The sequence below is a fragment of the Dicentrarchus labrax genome, unplaced genomic scaffold, assembly GCF_905237075.1.
Source record: "Dicentrarchus labrax unplaced genomic scaffold, dlabrax2021, whole genome shotgun sequence".
Classification (NCBI taxonomy): Eukaryota; Metazoa; Chordata; class Actinopteri; family Moronidae; genus Dicentrarchus; species Dicentrarchus labrax.
In genome coordinates this window covers 10,288,553-10,307,317 of record NW_026136706.1, presented here as the reverse complement: position 1 = coordinate 10,307,317, position 18,765 = coordinate 10,288,553, and the positions used below count along the sequence as shown (strand labels likewise).

Sequence of the window (18,765 nt, the reverse complement as noted above, 5' to 3'; positions counted from 1 at the left end):
TACAGCAGAAGCCAAGTTGTGTTCACATATACATTCCAGAGATACTCAACGAAAACCCCCAACAAACTAGCAGTGTGGTGGATTTTCTGTGACCCTGCTAACATATCTGTCATGATGCTATAATAATATTAGTACTTCAGTTAAATTCTTCATGATCACTCTGGAGAAAGCTTTACTGCGGTTTATAAGCCAGTATATCCAGCGAAAGGACACAGGGCTGAAGAGTCTCTGACTCAACTATCTGCTCTCTGGCCTCAATGCAAGTTTAACCACAGGTCAACTACAAAATTCAGCGGCAAACATTTACGTAACATTTGTTACTGCACATTTCTGACGATGTAACTAATGACTGTGCACGCTGTTTATGTGTATGAGTATGTGAGATACTTACAGGGTTGCTTGGATCAGGCATCGTGTAGAAGGGTCGAACAGCCAGTGGGTATTTATCCAGCACATAGAAGTCAGTATCATACTGAGAAAAGAAAGTGATGCTTACGGTCAGTAGTAATCAGATACCTGTGGACCTGTGTAATGATTGCATAATGAACTACTTGAAATAAACCTTACTGTTATGGTGCTTGGTTGAAACTAGAGCTCGCTATCCTCACTATTATGGGATGCATACAGATTAATGATGCTTCTTTCTGCTCACTGTGGGTTCAGGTGTTATGACTTCATAATTAGATGACCTTGGTTTTGTTGGAGCACTCTGATGAAGGCAGGCAGCTGATAAGTGCAGATTTTAATGCTGCAACCCATCATTTAATGGCTTAATACTTTAAATACACAGACTTTTCTAACCTGCTTACACTTTTCTATAGCCACTATCCAGTCAAGCAATATTCCCATTTTTACACTCTGACATAAAATGAATGAAACACAGTTGAACATACCTTTTCCTTGACGAGACGGCCAAGCAGCTTTTCATTGGGCGTACTACAGGGCAAAAAAAAATGCATTCACTTTAGAACTGGTAACTGCATCTTGAAACTTTCCAGCAAGTGTATATTATGTAAGTTTAGAATTCTGCTCTTGTGGTTTATACCCACAGCATGACAAAAAATCTCTATACATTTTTAAACTGTGTTGTGAATCGTTAAATAAAACAGCACAGATCACAACAGTGACTTGAATCTTAAAAAGGCTGTTATTGGTCTGATGTTTCACTTCCTCTCTGAAAACTCAAGTCAAAGTGTATTTCTGCTTTCATTAAATTAAAGAAATCCGTCAAAAAGAGTGGGATGTGGGACACAGAACGTGTGATGTATTCTGACCTGAGGTCATCCTCATCACCCATCTCCACCCCGGCCTCGTGCAGCATGGCCAGGGCCTCGGTGTACTCCAGCCGCAGAGTGGGCTCCAGGAATTTGAAAGGCTCACTGGGGAACTGCTTGTTCACCGTCTGGATCTCGGTCTGGAAGCTGATAAAGACAGACAAGCATTGCGCACAGACAGACACACACAGACACACACAGACACACACAGACACACACAGCACACACACACACACACACACACACATTAAAACCCACTAACCAGGGTTCAGAATTCCTACCCACACACTGAGATGAATACCAGAAAATCTTGCCTTTGGTAGTTAACCTGATAAGGGTCACAGCCCACACACTGATATTATTTTACTATTCTAACAATTTCTTTGGACGGAATTTAAATTTCAAACATGCTGTCTTACTATAAACAGAGCAAAACAGAGATAGTGGTAACAGATAAGGGATAATGCTAGATCACAAATAGAAACACTACTACAATGTGGCTGATACTGGGCTGAACAAAGAGCAGAAGAACAATAAGTGTTCTAATAGTTTTCCAAGGCAACATGAGACAGAAACTAACCGAGCTCCACAGAGGCCAGGTCATGTTTGACTGAAGTGCAACATCAGTCAAACGCACATGCAAAATGATTTATTACGTCAAGGAGGAACAGTCTGGAAAGTCGTGAGAACAAAAGCCTAACAGTCAGACAGCCCTGAGAAAGAGGAACAAGCGGTCACAAGCTGAAACTAACAGTGACTTGACATTTGAAGTACAAGGGGAAAAATTGCAGCTAATTTGGCATCTGACCCATCAGTGGAACAGCCCTCCCACACGCACATAGCTATTTTAACAAACAAAAGGTAGCAAAGAAATTACGTCATAACCTTGTCTGTCCAGTGTAAAGCCCCTTATACTTTTCTTCATAAATGTTATTGCATTTTTACAATCTTCTGCAAATGACTTACAGGATAAAACTCCAACAATGCTACAGAATCCCCAGCACACCTGATTGGTGTAATTTCCAGTCAATCCTGTCCTTCAGCAGTGCTGCCACCATGGCCAGAAAAACTAGAGGCATATTAAAGTGTTGAATGCCAAAAAGTACCTGGATTGAAGCACACTTGAGGATACTTGAAGCGGGAAATACTGAGGGGTTCCATTGATGAAAAGAGCTTTACCGACTGTTGTTTTCAGTCCTACATTCATCATGAACAAGAAATCATTCTGCTTTCTCTACACATGTTGCACCGATTTCCACCACTAGGAGGCAATAAAGCCACATCATAATATTTTTTGTCGACAGAGTGAGTGGAAAGACTTTCAGTAGAGTTGACAGACGTGGCTGATGATACTTATTATGGATTCAACAGCTGAAATAGTTTTACTAAGAAATACAATATTTTGACTTTTTGCCCTGTGATTAATTTCCATCCCAGGAAACTCATCCTGTCGAAATGTACTTCCTGTTGAGAATACAACTTGAGCCTCTATGACATGTCATTTTAATTCATTTTTGGTGCAATCGTCACTTTAACTCACAGAAAGTTTGAGTATAACTAAATACGACGAGAAGTCTGAGCTCCACAGTGTAATTCCTAATCTTACTTGTCTCTCAAGCCCTTGAAGATCTGCACCATGGTGTCAGTGATGGAGTCAATCACTTCATGGTAATGGTAGTTGAAGGCCATCTCTATATCCAGACCCACAAACTCAGTCAAGTGACGGTGGGTGTTGGAGTCCTCTGCCCTGAAAACTGAAATGATGACGACTTCATATTAATGTCTGAACAAATGGCAAGTTTAAACACGTTCTAAAGAAATTGCCCTTTTATTCACTGTCATCTGTCACAAGCCAGAAGTACATTAAAACCAAGTTAACAATATGGCCACAGATGGAGCTTTATCACATGAAATCTAACAAAATCAGGACAATGTGTTAATATGTAAGTAAGTATGTAAGTACTTTTACTAGTGATGGTGTTTTTGGGAGATTTTAATCTTTCGTTTCATTGTATCTTATATTGTGAAGCACTTTGCCAAGTGTGTGTGATAAACTAAATCATCACTGATATCACTAGCATTGACTGTTTGCAGTTAGTTGTATGATGAAAATGACATTATGAGCTCTACATATATGGTTCTTATGGTTGCACATACGAATGACTGCTCTGAGCCTTACTAATGTGAAATTCTTTCTTCCTGTTGTTTTGAATTGACGGGTCTTCAGACAGGTGGAGACGTCTGTATGCATGCAAACAGCTGATCAAAGGTGTGTCTAGACCCATATATAGCTGAATGAAGCGGAAATCATGCACATGCACATCATTTCACAATGACTGAGATTTATAGAACACAACCATGCATATGCATGGCTTTATAAATGCACGAGTTTTAGTCTTGATCTGCAGGTTTATGCATCTGACCCCTGCATGCACTTACTGAAACAACAGACTCCAAACCTAACTAGCATGATATTTGCTCCTCTGTAATTAACACCAGCCTTGTGTTTACATCGCTTTCTTCCCTGGTGGACCACTTTAGCCGATTTCAGATGGTGGCAACATAGCTGTGGAAGCAACGTTTAAACACAGCCCTTCTGGCTACTGGGATTTCGAGGAGAGTTGATTCTCCTTACTTGCTGAATTGGTGCGACCGTAACTAAGGCAACAGTGGTGAGTAAATTGTAGCTTTAGAAGCAACGATGACCTTAAGCCCTTTGATTTCTCTGGTGGAGTTAGAGAGGAGCAAACACAGACCTCAGTACGGTCAGTAGAATACTGAATGTGCATCCTTCTCCCAAATGTTTCATTTCGTCTTGGTGGAGAACGGTGTGTCATATTAAGATCAGATGCATATAGCAAATTAAAAAGGACGGTTGTCAACAGGTTGTTTTGTATTTCTGCATTTTGTATTGTTACATGTTGTATGTATTCAATCAGATGGTGGCAGTGTTTGCTTACCTAAAGAGCTGTGGGGTCTCTTAAACCCAGTACAGCACCATTAAGTCTTTTACAAGTCCCACTGTGTCACTAACACACAAAGTTCTGCAGCAGCTCTGACCACGGTGATAGCAACAGAGGGAGGTCTGTTAAAGATTAACAATCTAAATGCATTTGGAGCCATTTTAAAACTGTCATCTCCATTAATAGGGTCTACAGTTTTCATGACACTCTTGCTGCTCATTTCACTCGCTTCCCATAAGCGAATGAATGTGTGATGGGACAGATGGGAGGCAGTCTTACCTGGACCCACACAGAAGACCTTGTCAAAGTCAGCACAGATGCACATCTGCTTGTAGAGCTGGGGAGACTGGGCCAGGTAGGCGCTGGTTTTAAAGTAAGACACCGTGAAGACATTTGCTCCACCTTCACTGGCAGCTACAAGTGGAAAAAGACAACTTTTAGATTTGGTTGGCAAAGGTTGATATAGTTTTTGACAAATGCACCTGACTCAGCTTCAACTGTGTAGGAAACTGAGGTTTCTTTTAAACTCAGATATCCCCCCCCCCCAATCTAATGATGATCAAAACAACCTGTTCAGTTGATGTTTCAGCTGGAACTCTAAATGTCAAACTTACTATAATAGTTCCTTTTTTGACAATAAAAATATTTCTATGACAGCTTTCGGGCTAACAGAAACTGTGCATACTTTTTGCCTGCTTTTTTTTAAACATTTGCCCAATTAAAATCTACATACAGTTGCCTAGACTGACACACAAACATAAACAAGCCTCAAAACAATATGAGACAGGCCAGACTTATGCAGATGTGACTTATATAACACATCTGCGGTTCCTTTTTTGAGACAGACGTCAGAGGGCATTATCTGACACTGTCATGGCGTCAATAGCAGGGTGGGGGTTCACACAGCACAAACTGTTCAGTGAATGTGCTATGGGTGTTGGCAGGAAGATGCGGTTTTTCAGCAAAAAAAAAAGAAAAAGAGCACACCGTGTTGATTTACATGTGCCGCCAAAATATAAGAGCGGCAGTTTTGAATTTCGATAAATCGATATCATTGGCTCTTGAAGAAATGAGGAAGTGAGTGTTGCATGTTTCGCCACAGTTCAAATCTGAGAAGCACGTGGGAGGCTGGGAACTGGAGATCTGTGTACAACACTATGTACTTGTGAGAAAAAACAAGTTCTTCTCTCAAAATTCTCAAAATTACTGTTAATTGATGATTTTATATCAAATCCTGCTCCTATTCACTTACATACAGCTTTCATACAGAGTGGAAAGGCTTTTCACAATTTAAATTGTATACATGTAGAATAACAAGTCATCTCTCACACCTGATGTTGAGAAAGATAACAGGAGAAGAGAGACAAGCTGGAAATAACCATCTTCTGAATGCCTGTGAGAAGATTTCAGTTTGAATCTTAAATTTTTCAGAAAAGTAAGATAAGGTCTTTGGGGACCAAGCTTAAGAGAGGCCTCCGCTGTCAAATTACAAGGGCATTGTGTGGAAATGTGAGAGCAGAGGAGCTGATGTGAAGTTGGTCGATGCATCAAAATTCCCATTGGGCTGGATTTAAATCCTGATAGAAAGAGGTTTATTGTTTTAGACTTAACACCTCTATGTCTGTTGTCTGCTTGGACATACTGTAGCAGCACTGTTTGGGTTCAGAAACTCTGTTACTCACTGGAACTGTTTTGAGGGCTTTAACTGAACTTTAAGTTTGGTTCTTGATTTGAAAAAAAAAAACCAAACAGGACAGCGAATACAGGAAGTCCTCACAACTGTCACCCGATGAGTCACAGGACACCTGTGGGTTGTGCCATGGAAACATGTGGTGCTACTGAAACATCTAATGAAAAATGGTTCAGTGTAAGTTAGTCTTAGTTTTTCCCATGGGGCAGGATCAACGTGACAAAGAGTGTTGTTTGTACCGGATATGATTTTAGGGGTCTGGATCTCCACAAAGCCCTTTTTGGTGAGGGTATCTCTGAAGAGCTGGCACACTCCTGACTGCAGGCGAAAGATGGCCTGGCTGGTGGTCGTCTGTGGGAGGGTACATGCACAAACAAACACACAGCAGCGCACAGAGAGGCTTTACCACACTTCATGATTCACTGGATTTATTACACAATCATACCAGATGTGTGAAAACAAGACCGCCTATTTCTGTTCATGCAACTCCTCTAGACATGAAGGGTAAAACATTTATTTGCAAGGAAAAGACATGCATTCAAACCCAGGAACTTTAAACCTATCATTATGAATGTAAATGCTGAAACCAAGGCGGGGAGACAAACTGCTCAACCTAAAACAGGAGATTACTGTAACAAGCCCCAAAACCCCCCAAAACTGCAACAGTTAGTTGATTTAAGGGAGTGTTCTCTTGGGCTTTGACATGCTCTGTCGCCTGACTCATCTCAAATGACCACAGATTTCTACAATTGAGCTTTACTGGCTTTCAGCTCCATTTATTAACATCTTCATGAAGGCAGACCCCTGGTCCTTTCAATACACGACACACAGGTCTGTGTTAATTAAAATGTTTCATTTCCTGCTTTTTTTCCCCCATCTCTAGTGCCTGTCCAGTCCTGAATAAGCCTTGTCTGACTCACATTTGGCAGAATGGAAAGGTGATAATGCCTAAATACGGGCAAGCTCATTAATCCGCAGACAATGCTTCAGGGCTGTCTGGATGAAACTTTTCCATCAGTTCAAATCTGAATAGCTTGCAAAAAGAAGAAGTGGATAAAAATTTGAACGTTTCCTGCTCTTAAACACTTCAACCATAATCTTAAAAAAGCAGTGTACCAAATTAACCATGCTAACCACAAAACTCCTATGACTCATTTGTGTCATGTATTACACATTGAGCTGTGCCCCATGTTACACCTGGGAACTCAAACTCAAAACCAGTCCGTGTGCAGAACGCATTCAAAAATTAGAACACACTTCTTGTTTACAGTACATCACTCACGTAGTGAGTAGGTGTAAAGGTGGGCGGGTTGGTAACACTTAGTGCTTTCTCAAACTGGCACTTCCTGGTGGTGGGGTCCTGTGGGGGGCCTCATAAAAACTTCATGTACCTCTCAGTGGCACAGTACTGGCATGAAAACCTGCCTGCGGTCCACCGCAGGCAGGTTTGAAAGCCCCAAATTTACATATTTGTTAATCAGCCAGTTGATATTTCTTTAAATAACATTGAAGAAATTTATTATTTTTCCTTTAAAGTTTGTGTACTGAAATTTGAGTGTTATGTGTGAAGCTTCTTTGATTTTTTCCAATCTACTAAGTCAGTTACAGGGGTAATATGTAGGTGTTATAGGACTTAACAACAGTATGAAAATTCTCCTCATACAAGAATAAATCAAGCACAGCAAAATGCACTAGAGCTGAAACAATTAATTGACTAAATGACTGACAGAAAATTAATAAGAAACCATTTTAAAAATCAATTACTTTCTGGCAAAATGCCAAAAAGCCACTTGTTCCAGCTCCCAAAAAGTGAGGATTTATTGTTTCTCTTTGTCTTATGTGGTAGCAAATGTTACTGTTACTCTAAGAAAATCAGCAACTGGAAGCTTGGGCTTTACAGACCTGTGATGGGCATTTCTTACAATTCTCTTGTGTTTTATAGACCAAGCTACAAAATGATTAGGAATATAACTGACAGGTTATTCAGTAATAAAAATTATCGTTAGTTACAGTCCTATAATGAACATCTGGTACACCTGAGGACGGACTCTCATGTACAGCGTCTTAGACGGGGATTTGTTTCGACTCCATTCGACACCAATTAAATAGTCAGGATGACTGAACTGTGAGTACTGCTGTCTTATGCAAACTACATTAGAACGAATACAACTAAACTTTTCCATTGTGTTTTAGTGTGAAGCGCCTCATGTTTGAGGATGGTCAAGTTACAAGGGGAGTTCCATAGGAACTAAATTATTATTAGAGGTGGTTTATGGTTCCCTTTTGGAGCGTCTGTTAGTCCGTGTGGGAACCACTTTATAGCTTCACTGGGCTCTAAAGTGCAAAACTGATGACAGACCCTCGCCCATGAGCTCAAAGTGCACGGTGTTACAGAAACAGGTGTTGTTGTGAGGCTTGTGAGCTATGTGTCTCTGTGCTGTGGTGTTAGTGCCTTCCTGCCTGTTGCATACACGTGGGAGGCACAGATCAAAACAATGAGACACTATGCGCCTCAGCCTCCACTGCTGCTCGCATAGGTTTAGCACATCTCCTACACAGCAAAGGATTCGCAGCATTAAATCACAGACTGTCTTTTTTTCACTTTGAAAAAGTGCATAGGTTTGCTTTGCATTTCAAAATACTCAGTGGCTTCAACGCTGTCCGCTTTCCCTGAAATGTGACAAGCTGCTTCACATTTCTCCTCCATCGTTTTAACTTTTAAAGTTTCATATATTAATATATAAAATGTAAGAGATTAGATTCACTTTATTGTTGGAATTTGTAAATGTAAAAGGGCTTTATAAAACTAACGATTAACGGTGGCCAACTAGCCCGGAAATGGTAAATTTAAACTGGTGTGGCCTCAGATTTCTAAACTAACACACCTTTTTTTTTTTTTTTTTTAAATAGTACCAGACAACCACACAAGCCTTAAATGTGAACATGTGAATTTATATACATCAAGACAAATACTTTGGGCTTTGACACGTACACAGTGTTTTTTCACTTGTTTTTCCTCAGCTCTGGTTGCAACTTACCCTGAGATCAATCACCCTGTTGTCCAGCTTGGTGTCCTGGTTGACTGTGGCTCTGCCTTCCTGAGGGCAAACAAAAAACATTATCACATCACCCAAAAGCCTCCGACTATGAAATATTCAACAATGTAGCCTGCTGTGTTCTTTTCACAGGAGTGTTTGTGGCAAGGCCAGTGGCTTTTTGAACCTCGCAAGGAAGAAAATATAAGGAAAGATGGAATACTAGTTATTTGTTATATAACAATCCCAGTTCACATATTAGCTACTGGCAGCTCAAAAAACTAAGACCATGCTATCAGTACCACACACATACACACAAAAATACATATGCTTTGTTCCTTGTAGCAACTATTAAAGGGTCAACTGCAACAAAAGACATCTGCAGTGTGGTATAACAGGGCCCTAAAAAAGAAAAGAAAGAAATAAAAAACAAATGGAAGAATAAATGTTTCATCACAGGAGGAACCACTGCTTCCAGGGTCAGGGATGTCAGGCTTCCTCAGAGAACCCACTGGGGTTTGAGCTAATAGTCTGCGTAGCCACATCCTGCTCCAAACAGCCCCATGCAGAGGGACAAAAGGTTAGACGGGCAGACAGTCAGATAGACAGGGCTGTTAAGGCCCGTGTCTCTCGGGAGGGCAGGTGCTGCTACAAGTGTGTGACTGACATGTTAAATCCCTGCAGAATACACCTGGGATGCTTCTGCTGCAGCTGCAGAGATTGGCTTACTGGATAAACACGGACGGACTCTCAGCTGTCCCCGGTATGGTGGGGCCCACATTATTAATTTTCTCATTGATACATATATGAAATAATATGTTAATGTAACATTTTACATTGGATATTATAATAATAATAATAATAAAAAACTTTATATATATAAATAACTTTATATATCACTTTTCATAACAATGCCGCAAAGGAAAAAAATAAAAACCAAGCAAGGCAGATAAAATGACAATAAGGAACAGAGCATTGAAGTAATAAAACAATGGAATGAATAAGAACAAATAAATACAATAAAAACATTACAAATATATGGTGGGTCCGCAGCTACAGACATATAGTAGTTGCCGAGATGTGGCAATTCATTCATCCATTACAAATTATGTTGATGCAATTGCTGTACTCTCTTAATAGAAAAGTTTGCAACATTATTGTAAACTTCATAAAGTTGTACTGAAGTGCTGCAGGAACACCACTAAAAACATCCAACCTAGCATTTCCACCGGCAACTGCAGCTGGTTCTCCAAACCACTTGTGTTAGTGTTGTCAACTTGTCTGGCAAAACACTACAGTAGTTGTTTTCACAGATCTATTATTATTTAAAAGTTAAACAATTTTCAATATGACATACTGGTTCCAAATTTAGAAAGCTGAATTCAAAAGATAAAACAATATTTCTTGCTTTGAATTGAATCACCAACCAGTCTCACATGTATTGAACTGACTTGCTGTTCAGCGATTCACAACCCAAAAAACAGAAGCTACAAAATTTAATAAACAGTAATAACCACCTAAACTGTGGGTGGGAAAAATAATCACTTCTTAAATGAATCACGATTCACTCAAATGATTCAGCATCGAAACACAAATCTCCTTAATTGGAATCCAAAAGGCTCCCTAAACCCTGGCTGCTGGCTCTTATAAACACTGTGTGATGAAATCCCAGTTTGCATGGAGAGGGCCGAGTCACTGAATGTGATGTTTATCAGTGCGAGCTATTCTGCTCTTGATCTTGTTTAATTCAACCTGGTTTAATTACCCAATCCTCGAGTCTGCCAAAAAACACAATTTTCTATTCTCCTTACTGCCAACATCCTCGCTCTGTGAAGGACGAAGTTAGTTCACGCATGGATATGCTACAATTTTGGTTTTCATCAAGAGTACTGATAAATCCAGGCTTATATTTTTTTATGCTGTTGTATAGTCGGAGCAAAACTTTCCATGTACGTTATAAGCCTTAGAGAGTGGATTCACACACTCACAAACACACACGCAGTCAGTTTGTGTTTCTCATACTGAAAAGTTGTTGTCAGAATTTTTCAAATAAAAGCAAAGTCTGGAGCAGAGTCTACTAGTTGAGCCTGAGCCGTCACATTGGCATTACACGCCGACTCTTTTCACCAGACAGTAAGAAGTATCACCTTAAGACAATTGGAGGTTCATGTTATTCCAAGTCCCCTAAATTGTTGGTGGTTGGATTTTCTTACATAACACATAGTAGATCCTTAAGAAGGCTTCATCCTGGAGTCTGACCGATTTATCTGCAGATATTGGCCTATTGCAGACATATCGGTATCATATCATATCGGTGCTATCCAATATGCAGCTGTTTGTTTCTGGTATATTATTATTTAACATGTAAAAGAATATTTAGTTAAAATATTATTCAAGTTATTTGATAAATAAAGCAGCCTTCTGAGTACAGCTGCGTAGTCATATCGATGAAATGCTGCACAATCCATATAGAAATTGTCTGTTTTCATTCCAGCTAAAATCTTCACTCCATCAGCTGCCATATGAGAAACTGATTCATTTTTCCCCTCTAAAATTGGTACCAGTCTCAAAAAAATCCCATATCGGTCGGGCTCTCCTTCATTGACAAGACTGAATAAGATCAGCCTTGGGTGTCAGCCAATACTTCACATTAACAGGAGGAAATAGCATTGAAGGATCTTGGGTGAAGTATGCCTTCTCATGCCCTCTCATCCATCCCTACATTCATCCTCACCTCTTCCCCTTCTCCATCAGGCCTGACAGCATCCTCCAACTGCAGGGGGAGACGAGGTTCTGCCTGGCTGATGACAAAAATCTGAGAGGCGATAGAAACAAAGGGCATTAAAATTCTGAGGGTGACAAACCACCAACGTTTTCATTAGATGTTCAGGCAGTAGAAAGTACCTGCAGATCACACAGAGACCTCACAAGTCAAAGTGAAAGACAGTGACAGCCTCATCTGTTAGAACTTCATCTGTCTGTGAGTGACTAAGTGTTAAAAGTAAGTGTGTTATTGTGCTGCTAACAAATCATGTACAGGTGGTGGGAACAATACAATGCTGTACATCTCGTATCACATTGACGTTGTTGAGTTTCCTCTCCTTTTTTTCAGAGATACTTTGTGCTGTTGCACTGGGTTGCATTATACTGTGTGAGCCTGTTATTATTCACCCCTCAAATGTTATATATTTGCTACATCAAGTGCAACTACTACACTATACCATATAAGCAAACTAATGATCATGTTCCGTGTTGAGTGAAGAGTTGGAATGCCGAGTGCATTTACGATGTGTGGGTGTTTACATACTTGCATGACACCCGTGTAGTTCCTGTGTGAGGAGATGTGTGCTCACCTGCTTGAACAATATGAATCATGAACGATCCATTGTCTGGGTACGTGCATATATGTGCATACCGGCCAAATGTTAATTTGAGTGTTTTTATTTAGATATGTGCATGAAAAGGAGCTGCAGCATCGTATTCGATGTGTTTGCATTCCTGTGTTTGAAGAACTCTTGTGTGTGAGCGCTGGTGAAAAGTTTGCCCACCCTCTCGATATGGAGCTCAACGTCCTGCTGGGAACAGCTCTCGATCTTCTGCTCCACTTTCCTCACCAACGCCTCCACGTCTACGATGCTCTCCTTGGTGATGCTGGTGAAAAACGGTAGGGAGGGAGAGTGTAAAACGATAACGCTTAGAAAACAAACTTGTCTGTGTGGGAGGCTAACTGCCTGAGAACAATATTTCCATCAAACTGTGACTGATGCTGGAGAGACGCGTTTTTATTTTTCGTAGTGTGATGTGGAGGGGGGGTATTGTGGTTTATGGGTGGGTGATTGTGAGTTGGGTGACAACAAGAAGGTTTTTTTTTCACTTTCAAATTAATTTAAATGAACACATCCTTAAAATACAACTATGAGCTAACGTGTGAGAAAAAGGCCAAGTGCAGAGACCACAAGGTTTTGTGGCTTTCATAACAAAACTGTCCTTTCTCTGTCCTCTGTCTACTTTCATTAGGGCTCAAATCAACACGTTGCAGCAGGGTAGAAAATGTTTCCACACATCTTCCTTTAGACAAATTTGGCTGTCTGTTATGAAATAGCTAAAACACACCATTACAGCATAATTTTACCCACTTGAGACCCTAAAATTATTTGTATCACCACATTATGGTATCACACTGTGATTTTGAGAAGTATAAAGGCTCTACTCTACCCAACTGTCTATCAAATGGGGGATTGCTGTATTAAATCAGCACTAGCTCATTTCAAGGCAGATGAAATGATAAATTACAGTAATGTGCATAATCACATAGTTCAAATTCCCTTAATCGTTTTATAACACTCACAAAGGAGGGGAAGCAAATAAATAGAAGCAGGCGAGTTAGAGAGGGATGATTGATTGTTGATTGTAGAGTTTCAACAAAAGGGGTTTGCAGCTTATATCATTTTGTGAGCTTGTGGGAAGTACCCAGATCTACGGCTACAACAGAAACAGGGGGTAAGAATTCCCCTATTATACACTAAAGTGAAAGTAAATTACAGCATGTGAGGGGAACCCAGTTTTAATTTTGTCACTATGGGTTTTCAAAACAATTCACCGTCTTCCTACAGATTCCCCAGTGAAACCCAGAGCATCAGAGATATGAGGAAAAACACAGATTGTCATGGGCAGATGCGAAACCTGCTGTAATCCTTCACTCCTCCTCATTAAAAAGCAGTAATGAGGGACTGAACACTGGGGTACTGCGGTCCCTTCAGCCCCTCGACAGCTGCCACCATAGTCCTTCCCTTCTAGTAGGAAATCAGTTAGATAAATAAATCCCAGCATTAATAATTTCCGCTGCATGGCCCAGAGGCTGGCGGCAACACAGACAGCCCACACTGAGGGAAACCGACTGATTAACTCAAGACTCAGAGTTGACAATATCACATGGAGATGAAAAATACGACTCTTGTGTTCCTGGGGCGTTGAATCAGTGTGAAAGCAAAGTTTTGCTCTTGGCATTTATGGGTCAACACATTGACTGGGTTCTGTGACCCTGCCCACAATCGGTGCTCAACATGGGTGCAATACCACTGGAATGGCTACCACTATGAGATACTAGACTGTTATTTGTGAGACAGAGATGAAGCCAAAATTTACTTGTACTCCGGCCATGAAAGACACATATGGCCATTACTTCAGTTGCTAACACATCACTATATACGCTGAAAAGACAAAGTTTCCCAATTTCAAAAAAGGTGATCTTACATATAGATGATGTTTTCACCAATCCTGATGCTTTCAGTTCTTGAAGCCAAAACCAAGTACCAGTGCCAAATAATACCCTCCAAACCTGAGATTTCACTCAAACTCATACGATCTTGCAAGACATTATCCTTGAGACCAACATGATTTCCTCAGCGTCTCATGAAGGACACCTGCTAAAGTGTAATGTCCCTATTACAGCCAGTGTAAAGGGAGACACTATTTCCAAAAAAAGACAGTGCAGTTGAGTTTTGTAACTGTAATTTCTAAATAAATTGAGCAGCTGTTATGGAATTTCATTGATCTGCATTTTTGTGGAGTGGAGTCAAAATCTCCACATAAAAATGAATCTGAATCCCTCTGGCTACATACCAGATAGGAATAGATATAAGTGAGAAACATGGGCAAATCAACCCTTTTAAAACTACTTACAGCTGATATTTTATGCCGTGGCATTGCTGTCACTCTTACTGACAAGTGAGAGTCTCACACAAATCACACGGGATGCTATGATTATTTTAAATGTGCTATCCAAATCAGCGATTCTTTTTAAGACACCCTGACTGAATCAGGTGATACAGTGTTGAAATTAACCAACAAACGTCACAGTACACAACAATCAGACGTGATTATTGTTATTCCAGTTGCCAGAGTTCTCCTCTGCTTTACACTGGGCAATCCTAAGGGTACTTGATTTGAGTAAAAGCTGCAGAGCCTGAAAATCACTTAATTAAATAGTGTGAGTGAGAGGAGGATAACATGGACATACAATATGTCAAAGGAGACTTCCCCAGCAATGTCATCAGTGCCCTTGGCGTGATTATGAGGATTAAGTTGTAATCCAGGGTCTTACTCAGCTTGTCAATCATCGCACTAAAGTGTGTGAAACTAGATGTGGGCCAGGAAGCCACAGGAACTGATAGTGCCACCTGTTCTTAAAGATTTAAATACAAAAAGCATGTAACATTTTGATCCAAGCAGCAATGCTCACAAACTCACTTGGTAAATCGCTACGCTGCATGGAGTATTTTTGAGTTTTGATGTCAGATCATGTTGTCTTAGCAACCGTGTGTCATCACTGTCACTTGCACTGCTCTTAGGTGCCAATGTATTGCACAACCATCTAACTGCCAGACCACAACATTTCAGCATCACGTTGAGAAACGGCTGCACATAAAATAAATCATCTGACAGTTTCAAAAATGTAGTGAAATGTAAGTGATGTCCTAAACACAAGATCCATACAGAAAACCTTTCTACAATACAACATTACACAGCATGCTGTTTGAAATCACTGTTCCTTTCTACGCCCGTGTTTAATGCCCTTTCTGAAGCTACAAAGCACTGCAGGAGAACAGAAACTAAAGCTGAATTTAAATGATGGCTGGGAGCAGCTCAGCTGAGTGACTGAGAGGATCTGAGGCACGGTCAGTGCATTCTGACACTTCCAACAAAGTTGGGGTCAGGGTGCTCAGCAAAGGTCAAAACTCGGGTCTAAGCAGAAGTGACCTCGTCCTCATTAGAAAAATGTACTTGTTTGTTTGGATTTAGTTCCTTGTAAACAACTCAACATACTGCAACAAACCACCTAGAGGCTCCTACGGTCTCATTTATGAAACATGAGTATAATGAATGGGTGTAAAATGGTAATTTATGCACATTTGGGTGTTCATCAAACATTTAGTAGCTCCGACTTGTTTACATATAACTCAGGCAGGTGTGTACATAAACCTCATCATTCATTATTTACTTCATTAAGTCTGGATGTACTGAATGTATGCTAATGTTTTCTCAAAGTATTACATGAATTATAGAAATATTTATTTTGTTGTTTGTTGTAGATGCTATCAAATATATCCATTTTTTAAATTCTGTACAGACTGCTTTGCAACTATTACTTTGTCTGGAACAATAAAGGGCCTAACATACACTGCACTGATGTTTGACACAGACAAAGCAGTGTCACACACAGATGTTTTAATCAAAATAATCTCTTTCAACTTTTTTGGTAACATTCTCTGGGAGGATGAAACAGCCTTCACTTGTTACTCAGTCTTAACCGCAGCTTTCTGTGAAGCTTTAAAGCGATGATAGGTGCTACTTAACAGGAGGTGCTTTTTTTTTTTTTTTTTTTTTTTTTAAATGCAGCTGCAATCTCTGCATTGCTTAAGTTTATTATACAATGTCATAACTGCCATTTTGGTCTGGCGGATTACAGTTGTGGGTGTTGCCCTTTGACTAATTTAGCAATATCTAAAGGAGTTTCCATTTGAGTAATTCATGATAATTCAGGTCTTCCCCATATACAAATATATTAAATTAAACAGTTTTACTATTGGAAAACAATGTTCCCAACACTGGATGAATGCACTGTAGGTTTTAGTAAATTACATGAATTATGTCATACATGTTTTTTATGTGGATTTAAAGCCCAAATTTTGAATTATTTCACATAAGACCCTCCTTGTGAACATCAAATGTAAGCCTAAATTGGCATCATTATGAGCCCTCCCCCGTTAAGCCCTTTTAATAAAGCGCATATCCGCAGATAGTCGTGTTCATTCATCGCCTACCAGCAGCGGGCTACTGTTTGGCTGCTAACATGACTAATGATGCTTGGCTCTTAAGTATTTCTTTCTCCTCTGATTCAAGTTGCTGTATCTGCCATCTCGACAGGAACTGCTCCATTAAAGCACTGCTGTATCCCACAATGTTAATAGTCAGCTTTTGTTGTCAAGTGAAAAATGATTGATACCCTCCACCTCACTCAGAATGTGTGAAAATGGTTCGGTGGACTGGGCCCAGGATTTTCCCACCATTGTTTGAGCCCTCTCTGACAGGAAGAGCAGTCTCAGTACTCACTTTGCGGCAAACTTGACCATCTGCTTGCTGGCACGATCTCCCACGGCGACCAGTGCCTGCACGTTGAACTGCTGTTGACGCAGAACCAAGAAGCATTGCTTCCCTGAAAACAAAACAAAAACAATAGATAGAGCCGTGCTGTAAAGATCTTGTTTATGCACGGTTAACATGCGTGTGACGTTAAATGGTTTTTGCCACTCTCTCTGGCGCAATGTCCTTTGGTTCAGTCAGAAGTCTACGTGTGACTCAGCTGTAAGGATCTTACTTGTCATCTACAGGTAAAGTGCCAAACATTTGTGAACGGAGCCTTCTCTTTGAAGAGCACTTGTGTGGAGAAAGGGTGATTGCTACCTTCCTAACAAACACACACACCTAGGAAGAGTGTAAACAAGTTAGCTGACTAAAACCCAGGACAGTAGACAGTCGGACCACCCAGCTACTTTGATGTTTGTTGCCTGTGTGAAGGGGGGTGAGGGGGTGGTTGGGGATAATAGCAACGCCAGAATCCCACCAACAGATGCACCTCATCCCAGAGCAAATCAGGATGTTATTCTGCTCACACGGACATCCTTACAGCGAGCAGAGAGAATGAAGACATGAGTGGGGTGGAAGTAACTCTTGACTCTGGAAGTTATCTTGAAAGGAAATGTCTAAAAAAGATAATCATCGTGAGTTTATTTGTAATTAAAGTTCAGCACAGCAGCAAAAAGGTCTGTTGTTTTATACAGAGATGTAATAACCTGCCAAAGCTGAGTAGGTTCATTGTATTCTAATAGGGCAACTTCATGACTGCCTGTAGCTGGAATCCAACTAATAGAGGTTATCTGAGCTTCCAGTTGGCAGCGACATGCTAGTCTGACAATGATATGAAAAAAACACCCTCAGGTTATCAAACTCTCCTTAACATGGAAGGAATGATAAAAAAAAAAAAAAAGAAGGAAAAAAAACTGCTTTGCAAGTGTCTGCACAATCCCACAGAGGAATATGATATAGAAAATGAGAGAAAGCCTGTCTATATGGTGGTACAGCTGATCTTTTTCAGTTTCTGGACTTCAGTGTTGATCAGACTGAAGAGAATGATGTCAGTCATCTAGGTCATGGGAAATTTAAAAGCAAGTCAAATGCATCTGGTATCAGTTTGGTTTAGTTGAAGAGAAGGGAGTGAGGTGGAGAACTGGCCCAAGGGCACAAGTTTTGGATGTTTCACTATAGTACACCAGGGATTAGCACAGAGGTCATCTAATCTCGGCTGTTTTTGTCTTTCGCACAAAAGAAAAGTCGCTCCGAGCTGAAAAAGGTGAAAAATAATGTGGGGGTGATCTCACCTTTGGCTCTGCTGGTGTGGACTCGGGCACGCAGCCAAATCAGCTGGTCAGCTTTCTCAGGATTCAGGTCTTGGACGCGCACCAACGCCCTGTCTGGCTCACACACACACAAACAAATGTATTATTTCAAAGGACTTTTTATGTCTCTCTTTCACCACCTCTCCCCTACTCCACCCCCACCCCCCCACAAACTCCCAAGGGCAGAAAGAAAAGTGAATAAGCTTGCTTGTGCATGTGTAGGTATAAGCACAATAAAACGCTCAAATTACAGACGTGCCTAATAAATAAGACACACTAGGAGGCCTGCTGAAAAGCTGTCCAACTCACCCATTCTCTGTGGGCTATATGACAAATTGACTCTAGTTT

The 18,765-nt window shown here is 40.5% G+C and overlaps 1 protein-coding gene across 2 annotated transcripts in view; it reads right to left on the bottom strand.

Annotated features, from left to right (window-relative positions):
* Positions 1-18,765, bottom strand: part of dars1 (aspartyl-tRNA synthetase 1) — a 28,078-nt gene that overhangs the window by 1,312 nt on the left and 8,001 nt on the right. Inside the window, exons 5-16 of one of the 2 annotated variants that reach the window (XR_007885235.1) lie at positions 18,400-18,492; positions 17,075-17,177; positions 12,511-12,613; positions 11,697-11,777; positions 8,966-9,025; positions 6,167-6,278; positions 4,517-4,651; positions 2,881-3,028; positions 1,275-1,421; positions 894-936; positions 568-709; positions 392-472 (exon numbers count right to left, since the gene is read on the bottom strand). Coding sequence is in view for 1 of the 2 variants with exons in the window: in XM_051403878.1 (XP_051259838.1) it covers positions 392-472; positions 894-936; positions 1,275-1,421; positions 2,881-3,028; positions 4,517-4,651; positions 6,167-6,278; positions 8,966-9,025; positions 11,697-11,777; positions 12,511-12,613; positions 17,075-17,177; positions 18,400-18,492 (1,106 nt within the window). In the remaining variant the exon portion in view is untranslated. Of the gene's footprint in view, positions 1-391; positions 473-567; positions 710-893; positions 937-1,274; positions 1,422-2,880; positions 3,029-4,516; positions 4,652-6,166; positions 6,279-8,965; positions 9,026-11,696; positions 11,778-12,510; positions 12,614-17,074; positions 17,178-18,399; positions 18,493-18,765 lie in introns of those variants that run through there. The other variant, XM_051403878.1, reaches the window with a different exon arrangement.